General features: G+C 44.7%; 1 protein-coding gene across 1 annotated transcript; it reads left to right on the forward strand.

The window, feature by feature from the left end:
• The first annotated feature begins 382 nt into the window (after positions 1-382).
• On the forward strand, positions 383-26,586 carry LOC134878225 (nucleosome-remodeling factor subunit BPTF-like). Its single transcript, XM_063904121.1, is given in 31 exon segments — positions 383-1,043; positions 3,174-3,993; positions 4,158-4,320; positions 4,322-4,379; positions 6,250-6,540; positions 7,541-7,711; positions 7,792-7,877; positions 8,552-8,904; positions 9,570-9,701; positions 9,806-9,935; positions 10,341-10,476; positions 10,559-12,059; positions 12,196-12,320; positions 12,549-12,677; positions 12,804-12,954; positions 13,051-13,174; positions 13,360-13,597; positions 15,621-15,754; positions 15,856-15,955; positions 16,291-16,481; positions 16,899-17,712; positions 18,357-19,222; positions 19,225-19,491; positions 20,055-20,137; positions 20,769-20,994; positions 21,738-22,270; positions 22,497-22,673; positions 22,759-22,951; positions 23,690-23,774; positions 23,860-24,046; positions 25,836-26,586. Coding segments are annotated over 31 exon segments (8,982 nt in total). The 5' UTR covers positions 383-565; the 3' UTR covers positions 25,876-26,586.
• Positions 26,587-27,267: the final 681 nt, after the last annotated feature.

Here is a 27,267-nt window from a genome sequence, read left to right on the forward strand (position 1 = left end):
ACTAAAACAAACGTAGCTCAGTATAAAATGACCAAAAATCATGTATATACTGATCAGTAACTTCAGTAAAAATCAGTGAAAAATCCTTGACATATTTTCTTGATTCTCCCATTTTGGTGATTATCTACATTGACCTCAAACTGATCCCCCCCATTGCATTGCCTAAAATTGTAAAAGCCCGTTTAAATATCTGTTCTCCCTCTATGTGTGTTTCATTATAGAGTCACCCTCTCGTTGACCCCATATCTATCATTAAAATGCAGTAAATGAAACTAATTGCGAGTAAATCCTCATGTCGCTCATTGTTGCCACTGAGGAGAAACCACGTGACACGTGTAGTGAGAGCCTGCTGTTTGTTCAGAGAGAAGAGAGAAGAAGAAAGATGGCGGCTCTTTAGGAGAAACGAAACGGGGAACCGGGCTCACATTCTCTGCGTCAAACACCCGTAAACAAACCCTCCGAACCGGGGGGTGAAAACTGCGCCCGCCGAAACCCGCTGAGACGCATCTGCAGGGACGCATTTGGAGGCTAAAAACCCTGCAAAAATAGGAGTAATTATTCCACCATGAGAGGGAAAAGAGGCAGGCCGCCCAAACCTCTCCAAGCAGAGGATTCTTCCCCGGCTGCAACGCGAGGTTTGCGGCCGCGGAGGAACATAAAGCCTCGGGTGAGAGGAGACAACCACAGCGGGGATGAGGAGGCAGAGAGCCCCGCAAGAGAGAGCCCTAAGAGGCGGAGAGGAGGGGGTAGGTCGGGGACGACAACACGGGGCCGGGGAAGAGGTGGCAGAAGTCGGGGCCGAGGAGGGAGGCGAACCCCGGTCTGCAAAACCGTGGTGTACGACGACCATGAGAGTGATGAAGACGACGATGCTGTGAGTCTGAGATCCGAAGAGGAGGAGGTGGAGGAGCCCCAGTCTGAGGAAGATGAGGCCCTGAAAGACGAGTCTGACTGCCTGGAGGAGGAAGATGAAGAGGAGGATGGTGGAAGTTTCTGCACGGAAAGTAGCTTCAGGAGTCAGAGCACACATGCAAGCACTCCGGGTAAATATGTGACTAAAGTGGGGTTAAATATGCACTGAAGCAGGGTGATCAGAATAACAATTCCTTTATTAATCCCACAGAAAAAGTAAAGAGCCAAAAATAGCACAATATTGATTAAGAGGCATACATAAAATATGAAATCACACATATTACAATTTACAAAAATACACATGAAGGTGGACAACAAGAAGTACCAGTAACAAGAGTAGCAGGTATAAAGCAGTGTGAGAGCAGCCAGGTAGTAGTAACAGTGGAAGTATACATTGCACAGCTATTTACAGATAACATAGCAGGTAAAAAAAAAAGGCATGCAATAATGAAGAATAAGCTCATTTACAAAGCTAAATAAAGACAAGTAAAGCACACATTAGTAACAATGGAAACCAAATAGAGCAAATAAGTACACATCCATGGCTAAAAATGAGGAGCAGCTAACCTAGAGACATAGGTATCATATTAAGGTGTTGAGACATAATACAACATGTTGGGACATTTAGAACAGTGTAGGTGTTTCATATAAAGGTGATTATTTCACAGTAATGCAAGAAAAGTGTCTTCGTTGTTTGGGAATTGCATCCCAAAAGGCTGCATGTTGTTGTTTTTGCTCAGGAAGCAGTGTGGTTATTGTTCAAAATGGAGACTGTATGCAAACAGGCCGCAGCTCAGCAAAGCTGCTGCAGGTGGATCAGATCTGTAGCTGTGATACCGGCTCAGCTGTGTCTCCACAACTGTCTAAAAGCACTATTTTTTTGCATACTTCACACATATTATAGCATTAAAATAACTGTGCATACCTACTACTCAAAATAGTTGAAGTTGTTAACTTAGCCCTAGCCTGCTAACGTTAGCTTGTACAGTTAGCTCATTCTGCCTTCTGTCTATATGAACTCCGATAATTGGATAATTATAACTTTAGGTCCTTACATGAACATGCAATATGGTTAAAAGGTGAAGAAGAAATTGTAGTTTTTTATTTGAAGTTAATTCATAGAAGGATAATGGCTACGTGGCTAATGTTAGCATGTACAGTAAGCTCATACACTATAATGTAAATACGAACTCTGACAGTTAGATAATCATAACGTGTTTACCTGTGCTTATATCAACATGCAAAACTATTTGTAACGAGTGGGGAATAAATTGTAGTTTCTGATTTGAAGCTAATTAGTCGAAAGACAATAGCTAGCAATTAGCTAATGTTAGCATGTACAGTGAGCTCATGCTGCTAACTGTCAATAGGAAGTCTTGCAGGTAATAATACAAATGTGTTTATATAATTCACACTTCACGTACTTATAGTTACTCGCAAACCTTTTCGTAACAAGTGAAGAAGAAATTGTAGTTTCTGATTTGAAGCTAATGAATCAAAAGATAATAGCTGCCTAGATAATGTTAGCTTTCACAGTTAGCTCATGCTGCATACTGTCAATATGAAGTCTGATGGTTCATTAAGATAACTGTACGTACTTATTAAAGCTAAACGCAATAATACCGTGAAGAAGACGGTGTAGTCTCTCACTGAAGCTAACGAAAGAAATATAAGAGCTGGCTAGCTAACTTAATGCTGTCTCTTTGACTGAAATAGCAATCTAGCTGCACCTGTAGGCTTGATTTAAAAACATGAATTAAACTACATTTAGAAATGATGCACCGTTTCTTCATTGGCATATTGGTGTAGAAAAAGATGGTTATTGCCAAATGAGTCTACATGAGAGCAAGGCAAGTTTATCCATTCGAAGGGCTATACAACAAATAATTAATATAGTGCTCTAAAACAGTTCAGTTAAAAACTGTGATTAAAGGCCAAGATAATACCATTTAAAAACCAGATGTAGTGTAAGGCAGGTATAAAGTACATTGGTAAAATGTACAGTGCGGTGTAGAAATGAAAATGATTTGATTTAAATAAAAGGCAGAAGGAAAACTTAGTGTCTTCATCCTTGATTAAAAAGAAGTAAGAATAGAATTTTATTGTGCATTCATTTCCGATTTATGAAGCAATGTGATATAGAAAAGATCTAACTTCCCATTATATTGACTTAATAAATGTAATGTGACCATCTCAGCTGTGCTCCAGCCTATCGATCAAAGCTAAGTATGTTTCCCTAACACAATTTCTGTCTCCTACAGGGAAGAGAAAAGTCCGGCCTCGACCTCGCACCCCTATCCTGGAGGAGAAGGAGATCCCTCTTCTCAAGCTTCCCGACTCCTCCGAGGATCTCCTGGTTCCCTGCGCTGAACTTCTCAACGCCACCTCCATCTACGAGGTGCTACGTAACTTCAGCACGGTGCTGCGTCTCTCCCCGTTTCGCTTCGAGGACTTCTGTGCGGCGCTGGTGGGTCAGGAGCAGTGCACTTTAATCGCAGAGACTCATATCGCCCTCTTGAAGGTCATCCTACGTGAAGAAGACACCTCCAATACCACGTTTGGCCCGGCTGACCTCAAAGACAGCACAAACTCCACCCTGTATTTTATCGACGGCATGACGTGGCCGGAGGTTCTGCGGGCGTACTGCGAGAGCGACCGGGAGTACCATCACGTGCTGCCCTATCAGGAAGTGGATGAGTATCCTTATGGTCCGCTTGAGAGTAAAGTCAAGGTGTTGCAGTTCTTGGTGGATCAGTTTCTGACCACCAACATCGCCCGCGAGGAGCTGATGTCCGACGGCAGCATGCTGTACGACGACCACTGCAGAGTGTGTCACCGGCTCGGGGACCTGCTGTGCTGCGAGACCTGCTCAGCCGTCTACCACCTGGAGTGTGTGAAACCCCCGCTGGTGGAGGTACCGGAGGACGAGTGGCAGTGCGAGATCTGCGTCGCTCATAAAGTGCCGGGGGTCACCGACAGCGTGACGGAGGCGCAGAAGAACCGACCGTATATCAGACAGGAGCCCATCGGATATGACCGCCACCAGAGGAAGTACTGGTTCCTGAACAGGAGGATTGTTGTGTAAGTGTCTGCACCAGAATTACCTTTTTAAAGAGGCCCTGTTTAGATTTCTGGTGTTCTATAGGTTTTTGTGCATGTAAATGGTCTGCAAAGTCTAAAGTCCCACACACTTTGAGCAGAATAGTCTAATATTGACCGATATTGACCCCCCCCCCCCCCACAAGTGAGGAGGACGGGGAGCATGAGAAGAAGAGGATCTGGTACTACAGCAGCAGGAAGCAGCTGGAGGACCTGATGGAGAGCCTGGACCAGCAGTACTGGGAGGTCGAGCTCCACGCCACCCTGGAGGAGATGAAGGAGGAGGTCCACGCTCACATGGACATCACAGGAGGACCTCACCAACAAAGCCCGCGGGAACAACAAAGCCTACCTCACCGCTGTCAACGGTACGAAATATAACATCTTCATTACACAAAAAAATAGTTTCAAATCTTTCAGTTTCATCCTGATCTGCGACATGATGTCAGGGAAATGTATCCTCTTAAGAAATTGGAAAAGTGGGCCCCATGTTTTTCCAAATGCATTTAAAAGCTGATCAGGGAAAATTTGATCTTCATTTTCAAGAACAAAAACAAGCCTTTCGTCCTTTTATCACACTAACTCTGAAGGAGCACAAACTCCTAAAACGTCTCTTCAGCTGCTTTACAGTTCCCACAGATTTGAAGTACCATGATGTAACTTTCTTATGACCTGTTATTACCGGTCATGTTTTCATGATAATAAGACGTGTTTGATAGCATTGAAATGCCATTCACTCTGTAAACGATTGAATAGTAAACTCGCTTTTAATTCATGCATTTATTCGGGCATGAAGAATAAAGATGAGCAGAGACTGCGCTCACTTTTCACAACAGACGGAAATAAAACTGCAAAGAAAACTAAACACACCCGGCTAACGATTCAAGTCCCCTAAGTTAATGTTTGTGTCCTTTTTTTTATACCCAATGCATCGGTGCATCCCTCGTACGCGTCAGTGTCCTGCAGGGTTACATTCTGGAAATAACAATTCACCTCTGGCTGGCAGATAACGCTCTGCTCCATAGCGTCACTGTGATAACTGGACCTAAACCGTGCTGCACATTATATCTTTATTCCATTTAATATTCCACTCCTTTCACACGTATTGTGCAACATCCTGCTTCATATTTAGTTTTGGTTTATATGTCCTTAATGTGTATTGTTTAAATGTTATTGTATTTTATTGTAATCACATTGCCTTGTTTTTATGCTGCAACGAAAAATGCTCCCAAATTGGGTTCCATAAAGTAATTCTATCTATGTATGCATGTCAGCTTTAGATGACATACTTCCTCCCCTCCTGCAAAGGTGCTACGCTAACGGCTAACTCTCACATGTTAGCCGCTGATGTCTCTTCCTGTTTCACTGTTTCTCAGACAGTACCCACTCCTCATCGCCCCCGAAAGGAGTCGGGGTGTTCAGAGATCTTTTGATTCCTCATCGCCAGCACTTTCCGTTAGTGTTTGACAGGATGACATATCTGTCTCCGTTACAGTTTTCCTGTTGCTGTCTGTCACCAAACCGCCTCAGAAAGACCCCATGGTTATGTGTTTTATTAGATGGGGGGGGGGGGGGTCTCTGGCATCCTGTCAGAAACTAGAGAAGTTATTCTGTAGCTCTAAAAGCAAGAGATGTGTTAAAGCCATTGCAGTTCTTCTTTCTCTTTCCATCCTACGTGGTTTCTAGGTGTTTTTATGCGGTAGAGGCTGCAGCCCAGGGCTCACATGTCTTTATTCGTTTATGGGACACAGCTCTTTGTGTCTTAGTGAAAACTGAACCTAGGGGAGATAAGATCTGGAGATTTTGTCCTTCTGAGGAAAGGAAATCTGCCCCATCTTGTTTCTGTGAGGATGTGGATTAATTTTTCTGAGCTGTGGACTTTATATTTACTAAAACCAAGCTCACATTAGGTCTGGGCGATCTGGTGTAAATGGAATAACACACATTTTTTATGTAAAGCTGCCATAGAATGGAAATCTGTATTATATATATATATATATAACAGAATTTTATTAGGGATAAAAAGAAATGTGTAAGCTGATTCTCATTCTGATGATTTAAAGACACTGTGATGTTTACTAATTCAAAGACTTATACTTTGAATGCTTTTACTCTGATAAGTAACAAATATGGAGCGTCTTTATTCATAACTCAGACTAAACTAACCAGGCTGTTGCTCCAGACCATTTACATGCATTCAAATGAAACACTTTGCTTGTCCCTCTTTTCTTTTCTTAGACGTGATCACGGAGCGTCTGAAGATCCGGCAGGAAGCTCAGGAGGCGAAGACGCGAGCGGAGGAAGCAAAGCAGGAAGCAGAGAGGGGGTCCTCAATGACGACGGAGCAGACAGCTGACGTCTCCTCGCAGCTCGACCACAGAGAGCACAAAGACTCTGAAGCTGCAGAGGAGAGCAGCGTCTCTGTATCTAACCCCGGAGCTAACCCCGGAGCTGAGGGGACGCAGCCTGCTAACAGCACGAGTCAGGAGGAAGGGGAACCCTCTTCACTTGCGAAGCAGGAGGGAACAGGTACTGGATTCTGGTTAAAAAAATCATGGCTTTCTTACATGTTTTACTCCTTTCTTTGAAATCAAAACATTAAAGGTCTTTCCTTTCATGCAACACCGGACTGATCTCCTCTAGAATCAGTGTACTTTCACAGCCTCTCTTTAGAAAACCTCAAATAAATATCAAGAAGATATGTTCTCCTTTCCTTAAAGCTTCCTTTCTCTGGTGGACAGATCTTCTTATACATGTCGTCTCCGGCTCTCACTGTCTTTAAAAACACACGCTTCGGGCGAGCTGGTTGGTGTCCCTGGCAGCTGCTCCTTATTCTCAGCTGGGTTTTACGAGCGTTTGTCTGGGTTCCTGCCGCTCGGACAAAAGGCTCTCCGCCCCACCTGCTCCCTCGTCCACAAAGAGCTGCTCTACATGCAGGACGCTCTCCCCTGAAACTCTGCAACAAGTGCACAGCTTGTTTCGGATTAGTGCAGCCTTTCCTGTCCAAGTTTTTACAGGCCGAGCTAATGAAGCACCTAATGGCCCGCTTCAGTGTGTCTCATGCTAAAGTCACATTTTGAGACCTGGTGTTAGATTATACAGGGTCTGGTATTTCGAGCATTTCATAGTTTTTGGGTGAATTCTGCACGTGCCGTGTCTCGATTTAAGTACTTCTGTTCAACATTTTGAGGTCATAAGTGCAAAATTCACTCTATATATGGTCTATACGGTTAAACATCGTTATACATGTGTGTTTTCTGTATTTAATACACATGCCTCTACAGTAGGTGCAAAAAACAAGCCACGGTTAATTTGATTGGGTTTGTCGAGCAGTGTGTAATGATTTGAGACAACAGGGTCTAAATTACAGGTGTCCAGGTATTCTGAGTGCACGACATGCAGAGTACTATGGGAATTATCTGAATTGAGACATGGCTGTAGTCTATGTTGCTCATATGTTTCACTCTTTGCATCCCTTACATTTGCTTTAAGCCTGCACTGAGTCTTTCTGACATGTGTTCCTTTGTAGGTGAGGATGCTAAAGCCGAGTCTAGTAAAGAAGATCCTCACCAGCCGCTGCAGCAGTCGTCTGAACCCGAGGCGAGCGGCGGCGGACATGTTTCCAGCCTCAGGAAACCGGAGCAGCCGGACCTGGCTGATCGCACCTCCAGGTCCTCGTTCACCAGCCAGGACGGGACGGGTAAACACCGGCGAAGAGTAGATGGACTCGTGTTGTTTGTCCCTCGGTTCGCTGAATTTGTGTCCTCTGCTTTCTGACAGACGAGTACAACGGCAAGGTGAACAGCAGTGTGGGGAAACCAGCAGCAGAGGAAACCAACCACCAAACAACCACAGGCAGCAAAGAGGTGGGTCTCAAGCTGCAGTGGTTTTACTTCTCAGGATTCTTTTTTAAATAAAGAAAAGGATATAGTGACAACATGTGTTCATAGCATCCAGCAGATTGTATTTAAGTTCTTTATGTGAGAATGAACTTTGCATTTACTCCTTTATCATTGATTCATTAAAGGGATATTTTGAAAGCAGCCTCTCTTTAAATCAAATGTCCGTACTCATTAAAGGTTTGCATTATCACAGTTTGTCGAATCTCTAGCCGCAGTTTTATCACACAGTATCACATTTTTAACCTTAGTCTTTATTCGTTTTGCACAAAATCAACAATACTGACGACAAAATGTTGAAACAGATAACGTGACATCGCTTAAATTATAATAAATACACTTCAATACGTTTGCATAGCCATAATAGTAACAATGATACAAGTATTAGTTATAGTTATGAAATGTAATATTTTAAAGAGGAATTAAAGAATAAAAAGATCCCGCTTTTTAAAAATACTGCTTTAAATATTTGAAATAATTCTATGAATACATTTTAATAAAGAAGTGCTTTTTGTAGTTCTGAAAGGTGCCGGACATAAAGGGTACAAATCCTAAAAACCTGATTTTGATTTGAGATTTAATTTGTGCAGCTATAGAAAAAACTCGCGTCTCGTTCTCTAATGTGTCCTCTCCTGTTTCAGTCGTCTCCGGTTCATTTCGATGGTGACTCCTCCCGTCTCAGCTTCTTAAAAAGGGAATTGTCTGTGAACATAAACAACCTGTTCAAGCTGGGTCAGGAGGGGAAGTACAGAGTGTACCACAACCAGTTCAGCACCAACGTCCTGGCTCTGAACAAACACCAGCACCGCGAGGACCACGACAAGAGGCGCCACCTGTCCCACAAGTTCAGCCTCACCACCACCTCCGAGTTCAAGTGGAACGGATCCATCTACGGGTCCCGGAGCCTGACCGTGTCCACGCTGCGCCTCACCATCATCCAGCTGGAGACCAGCGTCCCCGGGCCCTTCATGCACCCCAACTGGGCCTCACACAGGTACAACTCAGGAAGGAATTGTTGACTTTGGGACTCACAATGCTCTGGAGTTGTATAAAGTTTAGAAGTTTTAAACAATCCTACAAGGCAACCACTGAAACCTAGGTCTTTAGATGTATAAAGCCTTTCTTTTATTTGCAACTGTGCAGAAACACAGCGTGCAAAACAGGAAAAAGTTGTGCGTAATTTAAATATTGATTTTGAATTTCAATGTCACTAATTCTGACACATCAACCACTGTTGATACCCCTTTGAGGTTAAGAATGGGGGCTTTTACACACTTCTTAGTGACTATCCAGGTGTTGGAATACTGTGAAATGCAGCAGGATATCTTGTCAAAATTGTGGTTAGTTTTAGAGAAGATGCTCAGTTGATTTTGAGACCCCAGTAAATGCTTACTGGCGGCTGGGATTGCAATTTTTATCCAAAGGTAATCAATTCTGCCAATCAGCACCTCTAAGGCTCCCTTTATGACATGTCGTTTGTTCAATTTGTTCAAAACCTGAAGTTTTAAAACATCAAGTTGTGGTTTTAATGGGGGGGGTTATGTGTCAGACTACATCCCTCTGTATCCAGCCATGGTTCCACATCTTGAACCTAAAAATACTCCTTTAGGAGTCCAAAAGTAATAAGTTTCACACTGTTTCTTTGCTCTGGTTTTCCAGGACCAACTGGAACAAAGCAGTGCAGATGTGCAGCAAGGCCAGGGAGTTCGCTCTGGCTCTGGCTATACTGGAGTGTGCCATCAAACCAGTGGTGATGCTGCCGGTGTGGAAAGACTCTCTGGGACACACGAGGTAAACAACTGATCCTCTGAGTCACTTGTGCAATGATTCCTTCAACCTGTTGTGGACCGGACATGCATCATGGTCAACATATTGTACCGTGTGTCTCGCTTCAGGCTGCATCGCATGACCTCCATGGAGCGGGAGGACAAGGAGAAGGTGAAGAAGCGAGAGAAGAAGCTGGAGGACGAGGAGACGTTGCAACAGGCCACCTGGGTGAAGTACACCATCCCCATCAAGCACCAGGTACAATAACAACACACCCGTCGGCCCTGCTGCTCCTCCTGCTGCACCAGAGGAGGAGCTGCAGCATCTAGGAGCTGTCAGACGTAACCCCGCAGTGAGGTTCACGATGCATTACTTTAGCTAACTAATTTGGCTCACAATAAAGTATCAAATCTTACATTAAACTAATCATTTCATCTATGTAGTCATTGCGTTAAGCTAGCTGTTGAGTGTTTAGCTCACTATTTCTACAATTTATCAACTACTTCCAGCTCTCTTTTTTAGCTATTTATCCATCCAAGAACCCCCTAGCAACTGCAGAACTAGTCCTAGGGAATATCTCAATAGTGTTGCAGTTGTGTTATTGTGGTTCTTTATCTAAACGCGTCCTCATTCTGTTCGTCACTTGTGTGTTTTCCTGTAAAGGTGTGGAAGCAGAAGGGTGAGGAGTACAGAGTGACGGGGTACGGTGGATGGAGTTGGGTCAGTAAAACTCATGTGCCGAGGTTCGTCCCAAAGCTGCCCGGCAACACAAACGTCAACTACCGCAAAGACCTGGAGGGTAAGAGCTAGACCAGCAACATTTCTATAAATTGCATCTTTGATTCTGGCTAGCATTGTGATTTCTCTCACTGTGTTTATAGCTAAAATGAGGAAGGAGAATGCAGCAGCTTGCACGAATAAGCAGAAAAAGCCGACTGAAACTGAGACGACTCAAAACACATCGGAGGGCGTCAGTGAACCAGCGTCCATCACTGCGTCATCAGAGGACAAACCTCAGATCTCCAAAGAGGAAGACAAACCTGCAGAGGAGGAGGGGTTAAAAACTGTAGAAGAGAAGCAGAAAGAAGAGGAGAAAATGGAGGTCGACCCTTCCTCCCCTTCCTCGCAGCCTCTGAGGGAAGAACCGATCCAGAAAGTTGAACCCAAGAAGGAAGACGCCGCCACATCGAAGCTTTTTTCCGACGTTGTGAACGTCAGCGAAGGCTTCCAGCTGAGGACAGCTTACAAGAAGAAGGTGAAGCCCTCCAAACTGGACGGGCTTTTGGAGCGCCGGGTCAAACAGTTCACCCTGGAGGAGAAGCAGAGGCTGGAGCGAATGAAGCAGGCGGCGCTTCTGGCAAAAATAGCCGCCATGAAGCCTGGAGTTAAGTCAGAGGGATCGACGTTAGGGAAACAGCAGCCGGCCGTCACCCCGTGCGTCAAAAAAGAGAAGGAGGAAGGCGTTCCTGTGAAAGACAACGTGGTGAAGAAGCTCGACTTTGAGCAGGAGCAGATCAAACCAGACGTGGAGGTCAAACAGACAGAGGTGAACGCCGTGCACAGAGAGGTGAACGGAGGACCGCCGCCGAGCACCGAGCCCAGCGGGAAAAACAACTGCATATCGGACGCAATGGAGAAGAAGCCGGGAGAGAACGCTAAGAAACGTGGGTTCGAGGAGGTGGAGCAAGGCGGTGCACAGAGCATGGAGGTGGAGCAAGTGCAGGTGAACGGGAAGACTGAGGGAGGCGTTCCTGCAGAAAACAACTCAGAACCGGCCCACAGCGAGCCTCAGAAAGAGCCCGTCAAGTCTCTGATGAACGGGAACCTCGCGTCCGACGTCTGTCACCTGCCTCCTCTGAAGGTCCCGAAACTGGAGAACCACGTGGCGGACAAAGGAGACTCCTTGGCGTTGGATAGCGAGCCTGCTAAGCCTCCATCCTCCACCCCTTCTCTCCTGAATAGTAAAAGTTCTGAAGGTTTGAAGACCACCACCACCACAGACGCCCCGAACACAGACCTGACATCTCAAACAGGAAGTCCCGCAGTCTCCTCCCGGGCCGCCGTCCCACAGAAAACCAAACTTCCAACGTCCACTTGCAGCTCCATGACGATCAGTAAAGAGTACTCCACCAAAGGCCGGGTCAGCCTCCTGCGGTTCTACAAGTCCAGGAAGGCACGCTCGGGTACAGCACTGCCGTCCTACCGCAAGTTCGTCACCAAGAGCAGCAAGAAGAGCATCTTCATTCTGCCCAACGACGACCTGAAGAGGATGGCGAGGAGAGCGGGCATCAGGGAGGTGCCCATCTTCAACTACAACGCCAAGCCCGCCCTGGATATCTGGCCCTACCCCTCGCCTCGACCCACCTTCGGGATCACGTGGAGGTTCGTAGCACAGAGTCACATGATGAAGCTATTGAAGTGTCTTTGCATGTCTGTTTTTTCTATAACTCAGTACTTCTTTCTCACAATTACAAATTAAGATCAGCATCTCTATTTCTACCCCCCCCCCCCTCTTCAGGTACCGTCTGCAGACAGTGCGCTCTCTGGCCGGGGTCAGTCTGATGCTCCGGCTGCTGTGGAGCTGCCTCCGCTGGGACGACATGGCCGTGAAGCCGTCTGCAGCTGTAGGGACGACTCGCAAGGGTGAGGAGAACTTTTTCTAGTTCCTTTCCTTCCCCTTTAGATTCCTTTCCTATCTTTCCTATCCCTTTAGATTCCTTTCCTATCTTTCCTATCCCTTTAGATTCCTTCCCCTTTAGATTCCTTTCCTATCCCTTTAGATTCCTTCCCCTTTAGTTTCCTTTCCTTTAGATTCCTTTCCTTTCCTCTGTATTAATGAGGATTAATGCTGATATGTTGTCTCCCCCACAGAGACCACGGAGACGGACATCACCACCACAGAGATCATCAAGCGTAGAGACGTGGGGCCGTACGGGATCCGCTCGGAGTACTGCGTCAGGAAGATCATCTGTCCGCTCGGAAACAGAGACACCCCCAAAGGTGACGTCTTAAAACCAGAAACTGTGGAGGAATCAAATGCAAAATAAAGTTAAAGGGATCTCCTGCTAACATTAATTACTGGAGAGTGAATTAATGAAGTCTGTCTCTCTCTTATCCCATGAATAGAAACCCCCACTCCCCAGAGGAAGGGTCTTCGCTCCAGCGCCCTGAGACCGAAGAAGCATGAACCAGCAAAGCCTACTGGTCCTGTGGCCGTGGAGACCTGGGTCCCTGAGGAGGAAATGGAGCTGTGGGAGATCAGGGCTTTCGCTGAGAGGTGAGGAAACGAGGAACTGCTGCTTCAGTCCTCCCGTTCAGGTTTGTAACTCTGATTCATCCTGATGGAGCTCTGATCTCTATGTCCCGGCTCCAGGCTGGAGAGGGAGAAGTCTCAGGGCATCGACTCCTCTAAGAGCGGCAGCACCCTGAAGACGGCCGAGGAGGTCAAAGCTCATCTGGAGAACCAGCTGAAACAGGCCAGACTGGCTGCACAGCAGGTGGGCACGCACACACACACACACACACAATTCTTCTGGATTTCCTTTTACTTTATACTCCTTTTTCTGTTCCTTCATCTTCCTTTCCTATCCCTTTGGATTCCTTTCCTAATCCTTTCCTTTATATTTCTGTTCCCTTCTTTCTCTTTCATATATTTCCTAAATGTTTCATCATTTTGTTACAGAAGCGTCTGGAGCAGCAGAGACCAGGAACCCCTGCCACGCCTCCCTCTTCTTCCTCACCCTGCCCCTCCCCCAGCACCCCGGCGTCCACCATCCACAGGCTGGGGGGTCAGGTGACCTCTGGGACGAAGATGGTTCTCGCCACCAAGCTGGGCTCTCCGGTTTCCTTCCAGCAGGACAAGAACTTCCACCAGTCCTTCGCCTCCTGGGTGAAGCAGGGCCAGAACAACAGCAGCTCAGGTGAGACGGCGGGAGGATGAGGAGCAATTAGAGGATCTTAATTGACATCAGATCATCGTCTCACCCATCATGTCTCGTTAGAAGCACTAGTCTGTCACATGATCAGATTGTTAGTCGTTGGGATCCCTTTTCCATCTTCACTTCTTGGGGAGGCAGTAGCTTAGTCTGTTAGGTCTTTGCTTGGGAACCAGATGGTCAGCGGTTCAAGTCCCCGAACAGACACTGCTCCAGAGGCTCTGAGTAACAGCTGCGTTTTGCTCCTGATATATTATACCTTGATACAACATTGGGTTTAATGACGGCGTGGTTTCCCTGTCTGTAGTTAATTATTCGCAGTCGTGGGTGGATTCAGCTTGCATTTAAAAGACAAGGTGACATGTTTCATCTAACTACGACTCATCTTTCTGAAGTACACCCAGGCTCCAGCCTCCAAATATTAAAAAATAGACGTGAATATACATCATAGATTTCATTTGCATCCTCCATTTCCATTTATTCATTTACTTTGTCCATTTTTCACATCGGTTAATATGATTGACTTGCCATTAAAGCTTTCCGGCTAGTGGTGTCCACTTTCAATCCTGTTAAACCTGCATCTTCAATTGGAGTCCTTTATATCCTATATTAGCTGTGGCCTCGGAGGGACGTCCACCAATCAGGGTTCGATCCCCAGTCAAAATGGGCAAGGTAATGAACCTCAAATTGCTCCAGAGGTGATTTATAAGCAGCTAACTTGCATAAATGTAATGTAAACGAAACATAAAGCCTGTCATTGGAATTTCAACATATGGCAAAGGAGTGATCCCAAATATATACCAAATATTAGCCCCTTACCACACTGTGGACACCACAGCCGGACCCTGGCTCTGGTGGGTTAGCCTGACAGCAGGGGGCTTGCTGTGTGTTGCAGCCTCCCCTGCAGCCAGCAGCATCACCACCACCTCAGAACAAAGCTTCTCTATGACGGTGGCGGGCCCGATGCTCGCCGCCAAACTCCCGCTCCCCGCTAACAGCAAGATTGTCACGCTCAACATGCCCACCACTCAAGGAGGTACGGAGTACGAGGGGGCATCCATTTCCGCTGGTTTGTGCTAACACTAGCCAGAATGGATGGAAAAGGGTTGTGGGAGAAATCTATCGAGTGGTGCAGGGAGGATGTATTCAATTTGACCTTGAAGGCAGCAGCTCCCTGGTTCCCTCCATTAGAGCCAATTGGATTAATCCATGTGATTTTGGATTATTGCAGAAAATAATCTCTGAAACAAACGTTTATGATGCTTACAGGTTTAGTTCAGCAGAATAATCTCCACATATCAGCTCTCTGATTTCTGAAGTGAAAAGCTAACGTTGGGCTATAAAGCAACTACAGCATGGTCACATGACTTCACGTCTCCACCGCTAAGCTAAAGGAGGCTAATGTTGGGCTATGAAGGAACTACAGCATGGTCACATGACTTCACGTCACCACCGCTAAGCTAAAGGCGGCTAATGTTGGGCTATAAAGGAACTACAGCACGGTCACATGACTTCACGTCTCCACCGCTAAGCTAAAGGAGGCTAATGTTGGGTGTGATGACGTTTAGTCGTCTCATTTAGACATGTTTTCAAATCTTCCAGTGGGGTATTTATTGACGTATTTTATATTGTAGAACAAAACGTAAATACCTTAGACCTTATTTAGGGCCAACATCCAAAAACACATTCAGAAAACCATTGACTTCCAGGTGAGGGAACAGGAAGTGCTCAAATGCTGAGTCAAATCTGGATTTAGGACTCATTCCTGCACCACTTTAGTGGCACTGAGCATGGATGGATTTTTTAATTTTCTCAATCGTGAACAGGTCGCTGTCTTTTTTCCGCCTGTTTGTGTATAAACGAGTTCTCTGATGAACTGAAGCTTCTTGAGTTGCTTCCGTGCTCTCCCCCTCACACAGTGCATGCCCCGCTGCTTCTGTGCATCCTCCACCTGTATCCCCCGATGCATATCTGCTTCTTTCACTTAGTAAATGTTGCTTATCCACAGGTGTAGTCCAGCAGAAGGTCCTAGGTATCTTCCCCTCCGGTCCCCCTGCTAACCTGAGGACCTACAGCACGTTACATCCAACCACTGGAAACATGAACCTCAGAGCCTCCAACACCACCACCCCCCCGCAGCAGGTCTGTGTCTATCTCCAAGTCCTTTTTAGTTGTTACTCTGTTGAGGGAAATATAAAGCACAATGAATGATGATTTAATCTTTTTGTTTGTGTGTGTTTCAGACCGTCACAACAGTAGGCCAAATCCAATCCAGCACCACACCCACCCCGGCTACCTCTGTGGGCGCAGCGATGGTCAGGTGTCCAGCGTTGACTCAACAAGGTGATCTGTCTACCTGTGTAATATCCATTAGCAAATGAATGTCTGAGTGGCTCATGCCTGACACCTTGTTACACATAGTTTTGTATTTACTCCTCAATGTTTAATGCAAGACCGTGCTGCAGTTTCAACATTAGCCCCTTTAGCTTAGCGGTGGTGACGTGAAGTCATGTGACCGTGCTGTAGTTCCTTTATAGCCCAACATTAGCCTCCTTTAGCTTAGCGGTGGTGACGTGAAGTCATGTGACCGTGCTGTAGTTCCTTGAACAAGGGAGATGCCTGAAAGGAATGAATGGACTCCAGTTGTTACAAATAATAAAACCCTCTCTCTCCTCCAGGCCTGCCTCAGCAGACGACTACACAGACAGGTTCTGGTTCTACCCCCCTGCAGACGCCTCAGAGAGCCCCTGCACCATCACCTCATGCGGCCCCCCAGACCCCTGCAGCCACGCCCACGCCCAGCAGACCCCAGCAGGGTCAGGTGAAGCTCACCATGGCTCAGCTCATGCAGCTGACGCAGGGCGCTCAGGTGAGGAACACGTCTACTGCATCTTCATCATAGCCTTGGACCCGTAACCCATCTTAGTCCCCCCTGCTTCTACTACCACTGCCATTTATTTATGTATTATTATTATTGTTATTATTATTATTATTATTGTTATTATTGTTATTATTATTATTATTATTATTTTATTATTTTATTATTATTTTTATTATTATTTTTATTATTTTTATTATTTTTATTATTATTATTATTATTATTATTATTTTTGTTGTTGTTGTTGTTGTTGTTGTTGTTGTTGTTGTTATTATTATTATTATTATTTTTATTTGATTGATTTATTATTTATTTATTTGTTTACTCTTTTATTTGCTCTACTTGTTTGTTTTATTTGTTTTCTGTCTGTGCTCTCAGTGTAATGCATCACTGTCCTCTCTCCTGCAGGGGGGGAACCCAGGTCTGACGGTGGTGATCCAGGGTCAGGGTCAGACCCAGGGTCAGCTGCAGATCCTCCCCCAGGGGGTGACGGTCGTCCCCAGCCCGGGGCAGCAGCTCATGCAGGCAGCCATGCCCAACGGCCAGGTCCAGCGCTTCCTCTTCACCCCCGTTACCCCTTCGTCATCCCCCTCCTCACCCACTACGACCCCTCAAATGCCGACTCAAACCAGAGCCCCCGCACAAGTCCAGACTACCCCCTCCTCCCTGACACAAACAAAAATGGTCGCCCCTCTTCCTGTCACGATGCAAATGCCGAGTTTGGCCCCCATGCAGACCAAAGTGGCAGCACAATCTCAGATATCCTCACCCACTTCCCTCCCACATGTAAAACCCCCTGTTCCCTCCGCAGCGATGACTCAAACCCCTACACATGTCTCCAGCCTCACCCCGGGGGGTTTCCCTGCACAAACCCCTGTTTCACTTCCTGTCCTTGCACCTCAAATCCAGACACATGTGTTAAGCCCCGCCCCTTCTTTAGCCCCCACCTCAGTCAAAACCTCCCCCCAAATGGCTGCATCTACAAACTTGGTTCAGATCCCAGCGTCCGCCTCCCTCCCCTCCCCCGTCAGAGTCCCGACCTCGGCTCTCGCCCCCGTCTCCTCCCCAGTGATAGGTGTGGTCTCCACCCAGGTCTCTGTCCCCTCCCCGGGGAGAGCTCTGACTCAGATCCAGGGCCCCCCTCACGTTCCTCTTCATGCTGCTGTGGCCAACGCTGTCGTCACCCCCGTCACCGCCACCGCTACAACACCTTCAGTGCCAGGTAAGGAACATGCATCCAATAATATACGGAATACAACACGTGTCAATAGAATGGAAAACTTATAAAAATAAAAACTGAAGAAAATATTTTGAATAAATGCTAAATCTAGGAAATAAATAATATCAAATATAAAAAAGCACTAAGATGTTTTAAAACAAAATGAAAGAACATTTGGAGAAAATAAATGAACACATTTATTAAAATAATTAAAAAAATGAAAGTAAAAAAAAATGTTTAAGTAAATAATAAAATTTGTTAAAACAAAAAATGAACTTTGGAGAAAAGTTGTTCAAAAAATAAAATGTGTAGTAATAATTAAAAATATATATAAATGAGTTTAATGTGAAGATGCAATGTCACGCATTGGACCCGTTCAGCAACACCTGCTACTCCTCTCTGCAAGCTGCAGCACTAAAGCTGGTCAGCGCAAGTTTCACTGTACAGAAGATTTAACCTAAAGAATTCAGTTAAATACAAAAATGAGTTATAAAATAAAATATATAAAATGTGTAAATATAAACCGTACACTTTTGAGATAAAGCCCAAAAATATGAAGTAGAAAACCTCTCCCCCCTCTTAACGACGGTTTGTCCTCCTTCTGCTTTTGGTCTCTTTGTTGATGCTTCTCTCCTCTCCTGTTGCAGCTCTGACGGAGCAGCGGGCGGCTCAGCACCAGGTCTGGACCACGACCTCATCTCAAGCTCAGACCCCCCCCTCAGCCTCCCTACACTCCCCCATCCCCTCCCTACCTCAGGGGTCCCCCCCAGGACTCCCTGCGGTGGTGTCAGTGCAGCAGGTGTCTCAGATCCCGGTCTCAGCTGTGCAGGTCCACATGGGCCTCCCGGTCTCCTCTGTAGTGACCACTGTCAGACCCTCACAGCCTCAGATCCAGACTCCACACTCCCCCCAGCGCCAGGCCCAGATCCGGGCCCAGATCCAGGTCCAGCCGTTCGGCCAAGTGCAACACATTCAGGCCCAAGCACAAGCCCAGAACCACGGCCAGGTCCGGGTTCAGTTCCAGCCTCAAACGCGAAACCAGCCTCAGGTCCAGTACCAGTCCCAGGTCCAAACCAGGGTCCAGCCTCAGTACCACCCACAGATACAGGCCTCGTTTCAGCCCCAGGCTCAGCAGCAGGTCCAGACTCAGGCCCAGACCCAGCTCCATCCCCAGGTTCAGGTCCAGTTCCAGCAACAGAGCCAGGTTCAGCCTCAGGCCCTGCAGCAACCCCAGGTCCAAACACAAGTCCAAACCCAGTTCCAGGTCCAGCAGCAGCAACCCCAGGTCCAAACTCAAGTACAAACCCAATTCCAGGTCCAGACCCCGCAGCAGCAGATTCAGATCCAAGCCCAGCCCCAGGTCCAAGCCAAGCTCCAGGTCCAGTTCCAGTCTCAGAACCAAACCCAAGTCCAGGTCCAGTCCCCCATCAGGCACCAGCTCATCACGGTCCCGGGCCTCCAGCAGCCGGTGCAGCTCCTCTCCGCTCTGCCCCCCCACGTGGCGGCTCAGATCAAGCCCAGATCCAGGCCCAGCAGCAGGGCGGCGCCGTGCCGCAGCAGATCAAGCTGCAGCTGCCCATCCAGATCCAGCAGGCGACGGGGGGGCAGATCCAGACCCACCAGATCCAGAACGTGGTGACCATCCAGGCGCCGGCCAGCGTCCAGGAGCTGCAGAGGATCCAGCAGAAACCAAAGAAGAAGAAGCAGCAGGAGGGGAAGAGGGAGCCGAAGGACCAGAACCTGCAAGCCGTCAGCCCGGGGGGGGATGGGGTCCAGAAACAGGTGGGACTCAGAATTTCAATCAACAACGTTTGATTTGAGACGGAATATTAACAGGAAGTAAGGCTGGGAAACATCACAGTATTCCTCATTTATTGAAATGATAGCTCAATAATATACAGTGTGTGTTCTGAGGCTGGACTTTTAGGAAATACTGAAACTAATATCCTTTAATAACTTAGTGTGTCAAAGCAAAGAAAAGCCAGAAAATTTGAGAAAATGGAAAATGATATTCATTTTATTTTCAAATTATTATTTAAAAATCTACAAAGAGTAAACATTTGTATTTAAAATATTAAATAATATAATCGTATTTCTATTGTTTAACAGTTTTAAAAATGCTTACATAAAAATAAGAACTATAAAAGCAGGTTTTTTGGTTTGATTTAATCCTACTGTAAGGAAAAGAAAATAGATTAAAAAACGTCATTAGTTTCATTTATAAAAGAAAAATATATAAATAATTAAAAAAAAGAATCCAAAATGTGAGACGATATTAAAAGTAGTATCCTGATATTGGGTATAATATCTCTTTATTGGCCTGGTCTAACTGGTTGTGTTTGCAGGCGGCGGTGAAGCAGAACGCCTCGGCGGAGCAGCTGAAGCAGAAGAAGAGTCTCGCTGCGGCCGAGAGGGAGGAGAACCAGAGGTCTGAATCACACACCCTCTACTCCTCCCACAGCGGGGACATTTACAGTCACAGCAGCATCAGATCCTCAGGGTGTTGGCATAGTGCTGACAAAATTTGAAGTCGATTGGTGGAATCTGTAGGAGGAGGCACCCTAAAATGACCCAAAAACGCCATAAAGTTCAAAACGCCCGACGTCCTGTTGGGTTTACGGTCTCGCTCCAATATACTTTATTTGACGTCTCCATGTGTTGCATACACACACCAAATCTCATTTTAGGATTTAAAAAAGTAGTCAAAAAATATATACAAAATGTGTAAATACAAACTGCACACTTTTCCTTGTGTTGCATACACACAGATCTCATACATGTAGGACATGCACAAATATAGGGCCTGGGTTCCTGTTGAGATATTTCGCCACGCATTATTTCACAAACATTTTCACCAGGTTTTAATTTTCTGCAACAAAAACCCAACGTATTTGAATTTGTTTAATCTATGATTCCTTTTGGGAATAATAAGCATAACTCTTTGGATTGCTCAGAGTCTGATGTACTGTAAAACAAAGTGTGCATTCCAGTGTTTTAAATGTAGCATTCTCCCTCCCCCAGCTGACCCCCGTTGCCTCTGCCTCCCCTCTTGTTTTCAGGATGATCGTGTGCAACCAGGTGATGAAGTTCATCCTGGACAAGATCGAGAAGGACGAGAAGCAGGCGGCCAAGAAGAGGAAGAAGGAGGAGGTGGTGGAGCAGAAGCGCTCCAAACAGAATGCCTCCAAGCTGACGGCGCTGCTGTACAAACACAAGGAGCAGCTGAAGTCCGAGATCCTGAAGAAGAGGGCTCTGCTGGACAAGGACCTGCAGCTGCAAGTCCAGGTCAGCGCACGCTCAAATAATCCCCTTTAATCTCATATCTGTTATTTAAAGTCCACTCTCTTTGTCTGACAATGTTTGTCTACTATTAGAACACATTTTATAGACTGTTACACTGTAGCTGAGCTTCAGCGCTCAGTCTGACAGCCGTGCAGCGAGGAGGAGGATCATCATACGGAGAGTAAAGTCACACCCTCACAAGCAACAACATGCAGTGTCCCAGCGGCCGATCAGCTGCCTCAAATGAACCTTTAGGTCTTTGTGAGGACAGTTTTCGTCTGACAAACAAAAACAAGCTTTTCCTACAATTAATAAAGTCATTAATTGACACAAGCCAGCGCCCTTCTCAAAATTGTAATTCAAGTCGAAAAAGACGCTGCGCTTTTTCTCATGGGACTAAATGGGACTCTGTTCTCCTCGTAATTTCTTGAAATAAGAAGCTGAGGAAAAGGCGCTGTGTGGATTGCATTTCTGTATTTTTTTATCTGTGAAACAACCTGTTTTCATTTGGGAAATAGGTTTCAGTTAGCCTCCCGTTTGTGAACTGAATAACTCCATGAAGAGATGGAAACCAGTATGCAAAATGTAAACAAACAGAACAGAGAGAAAACCATATCTCAGGCTCCAATAAAAAGCTAGAATACAATCAAAATTCAAACGTAGGCGATCAACGAGAGAGCTTTCTAACAGTAAATAAGGAGTAGCACTCAGAGGAGGTCCAATCATGATGTCCCTGTGTTTCCCAGGAGGAGCTGAGGCGGGACATCGCTCGCCTGCAGAAGGAGAAGGAGAAGGCCAGAGCGGCCATCACTCAGGCGGCGGCGGCCACAGTGAAGGCCGCTGCCGCCGCCTCACACACTTCCTCACACTCCTCCCATCACGCCTCACATTCCTCCCACAGCGCACACACCTCGCCCACCTCCTCCTCCTCTTCGTCACACAAACGTAAGCGGGAGGAGGAGCGGGACAAAGACAGGAACCGGATCAGGGACCGGCATCACGACAAGGAGAAGAAACGGGAGCGGGATAAAGATCGGGATAAGGAGCGGGATAAAGATCGGGAACGCTGTAGAGATGATAAAGATAAAGACCGGGAAGGGGAGAGGGAGAGGGAGAAAGAGAGGGACAGACATCGGGACAAAGAGAAGGACAAAGAGCCGGACAGAGACAAAGACAGAGACAAACACAAGAAGAAGAAGAAGCCCTCGTCCTCCTCCAAGGATCACAAGAAGGAGCCCAAGCTGTACTGTGTCTGCAAGACGGCCTACGACGAGTCCAAGTGAGTCATGCACCCGCTGTCAGAGGGATTTGAGCCTCTGCAGACCATTTACATGTACTGAAACCTATATAGCACTACAGGGAAGGGAGAACCCCAAGGAGCCTAACTGGGGCCCTTTAATTTGAGACTTTGACCAGTATTGGAGTATTTTAAGACCCTAGTGTTTCTGCTTTAACGTAAGTAAAGTATCTGAGGACCTCCCCCCTTAACCCTCTCCTCCTCTCAGGTTCTACATCGGCTGCGACCTGTGCTCCAACTGGTTCCACGGGGCCTGTGTGGGCATCACGGAGAAGGAGGCCAAGAAGCTGGAGGACTTTGTCTGTGACGACTGTAAACGCGGTCAGGAGGGGGGGAGCACCGAGGAACTGTACTGCATCTGCCGGACCCCCTACGACGAGTCACAGTGCGTACCCTCTCACACCTGTAGTGACGTCACGTGTTCCTCCTCCGTGTTTAACCCCCTGTGGTTCCCCCCCCCCCCTCCTCAGGTTCTACATCGGCTGCGACCGCTGTCAGAACTGGTATCACGGGCGCTGCGTGGGGATCCTGCAGAGCGAGGCGACGCACATCGACCTGTACGTCTGTCCGCAGTGTCAGTCCACCGAGGACGCCATGACGGTCCTCACGCCGCTCACAGACAAGGACTACGAGGGGCTGAAGAGGATCCTGCGCTCGCTACAGGTACGGGAGACTGGTGTCGGTCCGGCTGCCTTTACTCACAGGGGATCAAATGTTCATTTTATTTTCTAATTATTAGTTTCAAATCTACAAAAATGTATATATTTATATTGAAAACATTATCAAATGTAATCCTATTTTTATGGTTTAACAGTTTTAAATGTTTTTACATCAAAAATAAAACAAAGGAAACAATAAGGCCTGTTTTTGGTTTTGATTTCTTTATACTGGAAGGAGAAGAAAATAGATTTTGAAGCACAAAAAATAGGGCTGCACAAATAAATGGTGTTGTTGTGCAGTCAGGCGGGGGGGCTGACTTTCTCTGCAACATCAATGCAACTTGCTTTATTTCAGGTTCATTGAGGCAGGGTTTTGTCGCGCCACACGGGGAATAAGATCCCCTGTCCCAACACATCTAGTGGCTCCCTTTATACGTACATTCATGCGCATGCCTGTCAAATGTTTGCAATATTCTTAGTAACGTAAAAGCTACCATCCTAAATTATGCATCGAAAAACTAAACAACCAAAAGGCATTTCTCGCCTTGGGAACTTTCTAGATACCTAAATGGATGTCTTGATATCCGAAGTGCTTTCCTAAACGATTGCAAAATATTCTATATGACTTAAATGTGTCTAATCGATATACAGCGATTGCTGCGTTACAAAATGTAAACCGTAAACTTCACAGTCCAGGTTTTGTATTATTGGGACCCTGATTATCTTTCTGTTACTTCTACAGACTCATAAAATGGCGTGGCCTTTCCTGGACCCGGTGGACCCCCACGACGCTCCGGATTATTACCGCGTCATCAAGGAGCCGATGGGTAAGACCTGGATCACAGCGATTCTTCCGGACTAAATGCTCCAGATTAAAAAACGTTAATCACATATTTCTCCGTCCCCTCGTAGACTTCTCCACGATGGAAACCCGTCTGCAGAAGCGACACTACCACAAGCTCACGGAGTTTGTGGCGGACGTGACCAAAATCTTCGACAACTGTCGCTACTACAACCCCAACGACACGCCCTTCTTCCAGTGTGCCGAGGTGCTGGAGGCCTTCTTCGTTCAGAAGCTCAAAGGCTTCAAAGCCAGCAGGTAAACATCTGCTGAACATCAGGGTCTCTCTCCCTCCATGAAGTCACTCACTTTCACCTCTTTGTTTCCCACTGGTCCACAGCAGAAAGAGCTTTACCTGCAGACTGGAGTCACTGCGGCTCAGCTGACGTAACCCAACAGAGCTGACACTCATTAGGACCAAAATAATAATTGTAACAAAACTCCCAAAATAATATTTAGTCCTATTCCTTCTGTTTGTGATCCTCATTTTCTTTTTTATCAGAATACTTTATAATACATATTGATATAAAATGTTGGAGTAAAAATGTGCAATAGAGAAAAATACAGATATATTTCTGTGTTTTTAAACAGAACTTGACGTTGGATGTCCAATTTAACATAAATATAGATAAATAGGTATTTAATATAAACATCTATAAATATAAGAAGCTCGAATAAAATATCTATTAAAATAAAATATTGATAGGAGCCCAAGTTAAAGTCAAATATGCAATAAAACCTCAAATAAAATAGAAGTAAATAATAATATAAACATATGAAGCTCAAATTAAAGGTCCAATAATAAAATGTAAAAAGACAAAAAATTAAAATGAAAATAAATGAAATAAAGTGTAAATATTTTTATAACTTTAGAAGTAAAATGTCCAATAAAAAATGAACTTAAAAAAAATATAGACATCAGAAATAAAATAAAATATTCGTGGAATAAAAGATAAAATAAAAGTATTTATTTAAATAAAGAAAGTAAGATTGTACCATAAAGATTCAATTAGAATAAAGATATGTATGTAAAATAAGTCCATTTATTAGATGATAGTCATATAAAAAGTAATAATTTATTAACATAAGAAGCTGGTTAAGCAATAAAGATAGTACAAGTAAAACGTCCAATCAAAGATCAAATAGGGGCTGGATTTGGACTCTTTCTGCCCATTACGTCTTCACAGATCCGGTGTCTCTCTCGTGTGTGTGTATCGTGTCACGTTGCATTTGTGTGTGTTCACCTTTGCTGCATGCCTTTTTGATTTACGCCATCCCATTCTCTCTTTTCTTACAGATTGTCAGATTCTTAAAGTAGCTGCAGTCTGGACTGGATGCTGGCCTCTCTATAAAACAAAAAATGACAGCAAAAAAAAACATAATTTAAGAATGAAATTACACACACACACACACACACACACACACACACACACACACACACACACACACACACCAAATGTGCTTTCATGTAGACGCCTGCAATTTCACATTTTTGGTAATCAGTTTAGTCAGAAAATGCAATCAAGGGCCACTTTCTTCTCATTACTTCCTCAAATCCGGCCTAAACCCCAGTAGCTTTCTTGTCTTAATCTTGATTTTAAATGCATTTATTGTATTTATTTTCTGAGTTCCATAGATAACTTGTCCACCTCACCGGATATTAAAATAAACCGATATATAAAGCTGCATATTTTATTATATAGAGATATTTATGAGAAGTTTTGTATGTTACATCCCCTTTGAGTTTGATTGAGCTGGTTGTTAAGATCTTGAATGTACATACTTTTTTATCATGTACAGCGGTCATGTGTTTTGAATGTTTTAATTATGAAATCAATCATTTTTAGGTGGTATTATTTTAAAAACTGTACTACAAAGCGCTTCACAACCTCAGATTGGAAGATCTCCTCCCTGAATAAAGGCATTCCCAGATATTTCCTCCTGCAGGCTTCCCCGCTGTTGCAGCCTCTTTGTTTTGTTTGTCGCAGAAACTAAATAGAAATTCACGAAGGGCTCTCAACTCTCCCCCTCTCTCCACATCCTGTAGGTCTCATAACAACAAGCTACAGTGTTCGACGGCCTCTTAGAAAAAGCAGCGCACATTTCTCAAACAACAAAAAAATGCACTTGCCAAGAAAATGGCTTTTTTTCTGAACTGTGTGACGGGAGTGTCGTGCTGCGTTCAGGGTCCCCTTTGACGCTCTGAAAGGGACCTTTTTTTTGGACCTGTGTTCATCAGTGGGACTGTACTGAGGAGCGTTTCAGAAGGCGGTTTACCTCGGAGAAAAGACTCTTTAATCCATGTTTATTTTTTGGGATCTCAGTCTTTTCTCATTCTTTTTTTTCTTGTTTAACAAAAGGCCATCCTTGTGGTCGACATTTCCAATGAGAAATTTGAATATCGACGAACAATAGCTGAGTTTTACTGAGCATCAAGTGTCTAAATTAGCATTTTTCCCACTTTTTGTTTGGAAAGACGGTTGTACTGACACGTGGCCGCAGTAGGGCGCTTGGTTTTAAGTCTGTGACCTACTGATCGAACAGTAATAAGCTATTGTAAATGGATCGACTGACTCAGAAGGATGGCACGATAAATCTGAAGGTTTCTGCCCTGTTTGTAAAAAATAATGATTATAATTGTCCAATTTTCACCTGATTTGTTTTTCTTTTTTTGTATTACATCTGAAGAAATATTGATGTATATGGAACTTAATAAAATATAAAACATGGATTTCTTCCTGGATGTGTAAAAATGTTTTTTAAACTTGATTATAATAATAAAAAATGTATGAATTTGGGGACATTGTTGCTTATAATTAATGAATTCATATATATCATATATGAAAAGTCATAATTATAGAAATTGGGAGATTAAAACACAAATTATGAAACAAAAATCTGATATTATAGAAAAAAATAATGATGTATAGTCAGCATTATGAGACACGTGTACAAGTTATGGGGTAAAGTCATAATTACGGGATGAAGGGTCACAATTATGAATCATAATTAGGAGATAAAAGTCCAAATAAATCAATAAATTGAAATTAAGAATTGAATGCGTCCTAATTATTGGATAAAATGTAAGTATTTAGAGAAAACCATGATATAAAGAGTATTTGTGGAATAAAATGTCAAAAAAAGTCCCAATTATGAGGTTAAAAAAAAGTCATAATTATGAGGAAAAACGCAAAGATTTATGATTTAAGAAAAGATATCAAATATAACATTTCAAGTGTAATTCACGAGATTTTGAAATGAAGAGGTTGAAATTATGAGATGTCATAATTACGGGATAAAAATCGAAATGATGATAAAGTCATGATTATGGGTTAAAACGTCAGTATTTAGAGATGAAAAAGTTGAAGATATGAGATGAAAGGGGTGACAAGAGTTCCCATATGTAGTACCAAAGAACAATGCCGTTTTCTATTTTAAATAAAGTAAATTGTACCAAAAAAAGCATTTCCTGACATTGT

Source organism: Eleginops maclovinus, chromosome 16 (genome assembly GCF_036324505.1).
Source record: "Eleginops maclovinus isolate JMC-PN-2008 ecotype Puerto Natales chromosome 16, JC_Emac_rtc_rv5, whole genome shotgun sequence".
In the NCBI taxonomy this organism is placed as follows: Eukaryota; Metazoa; Chordata; class Actinopteri; order Perciformes; family Eleginopidae; genus Eleginops; species Eleginops maclovinus.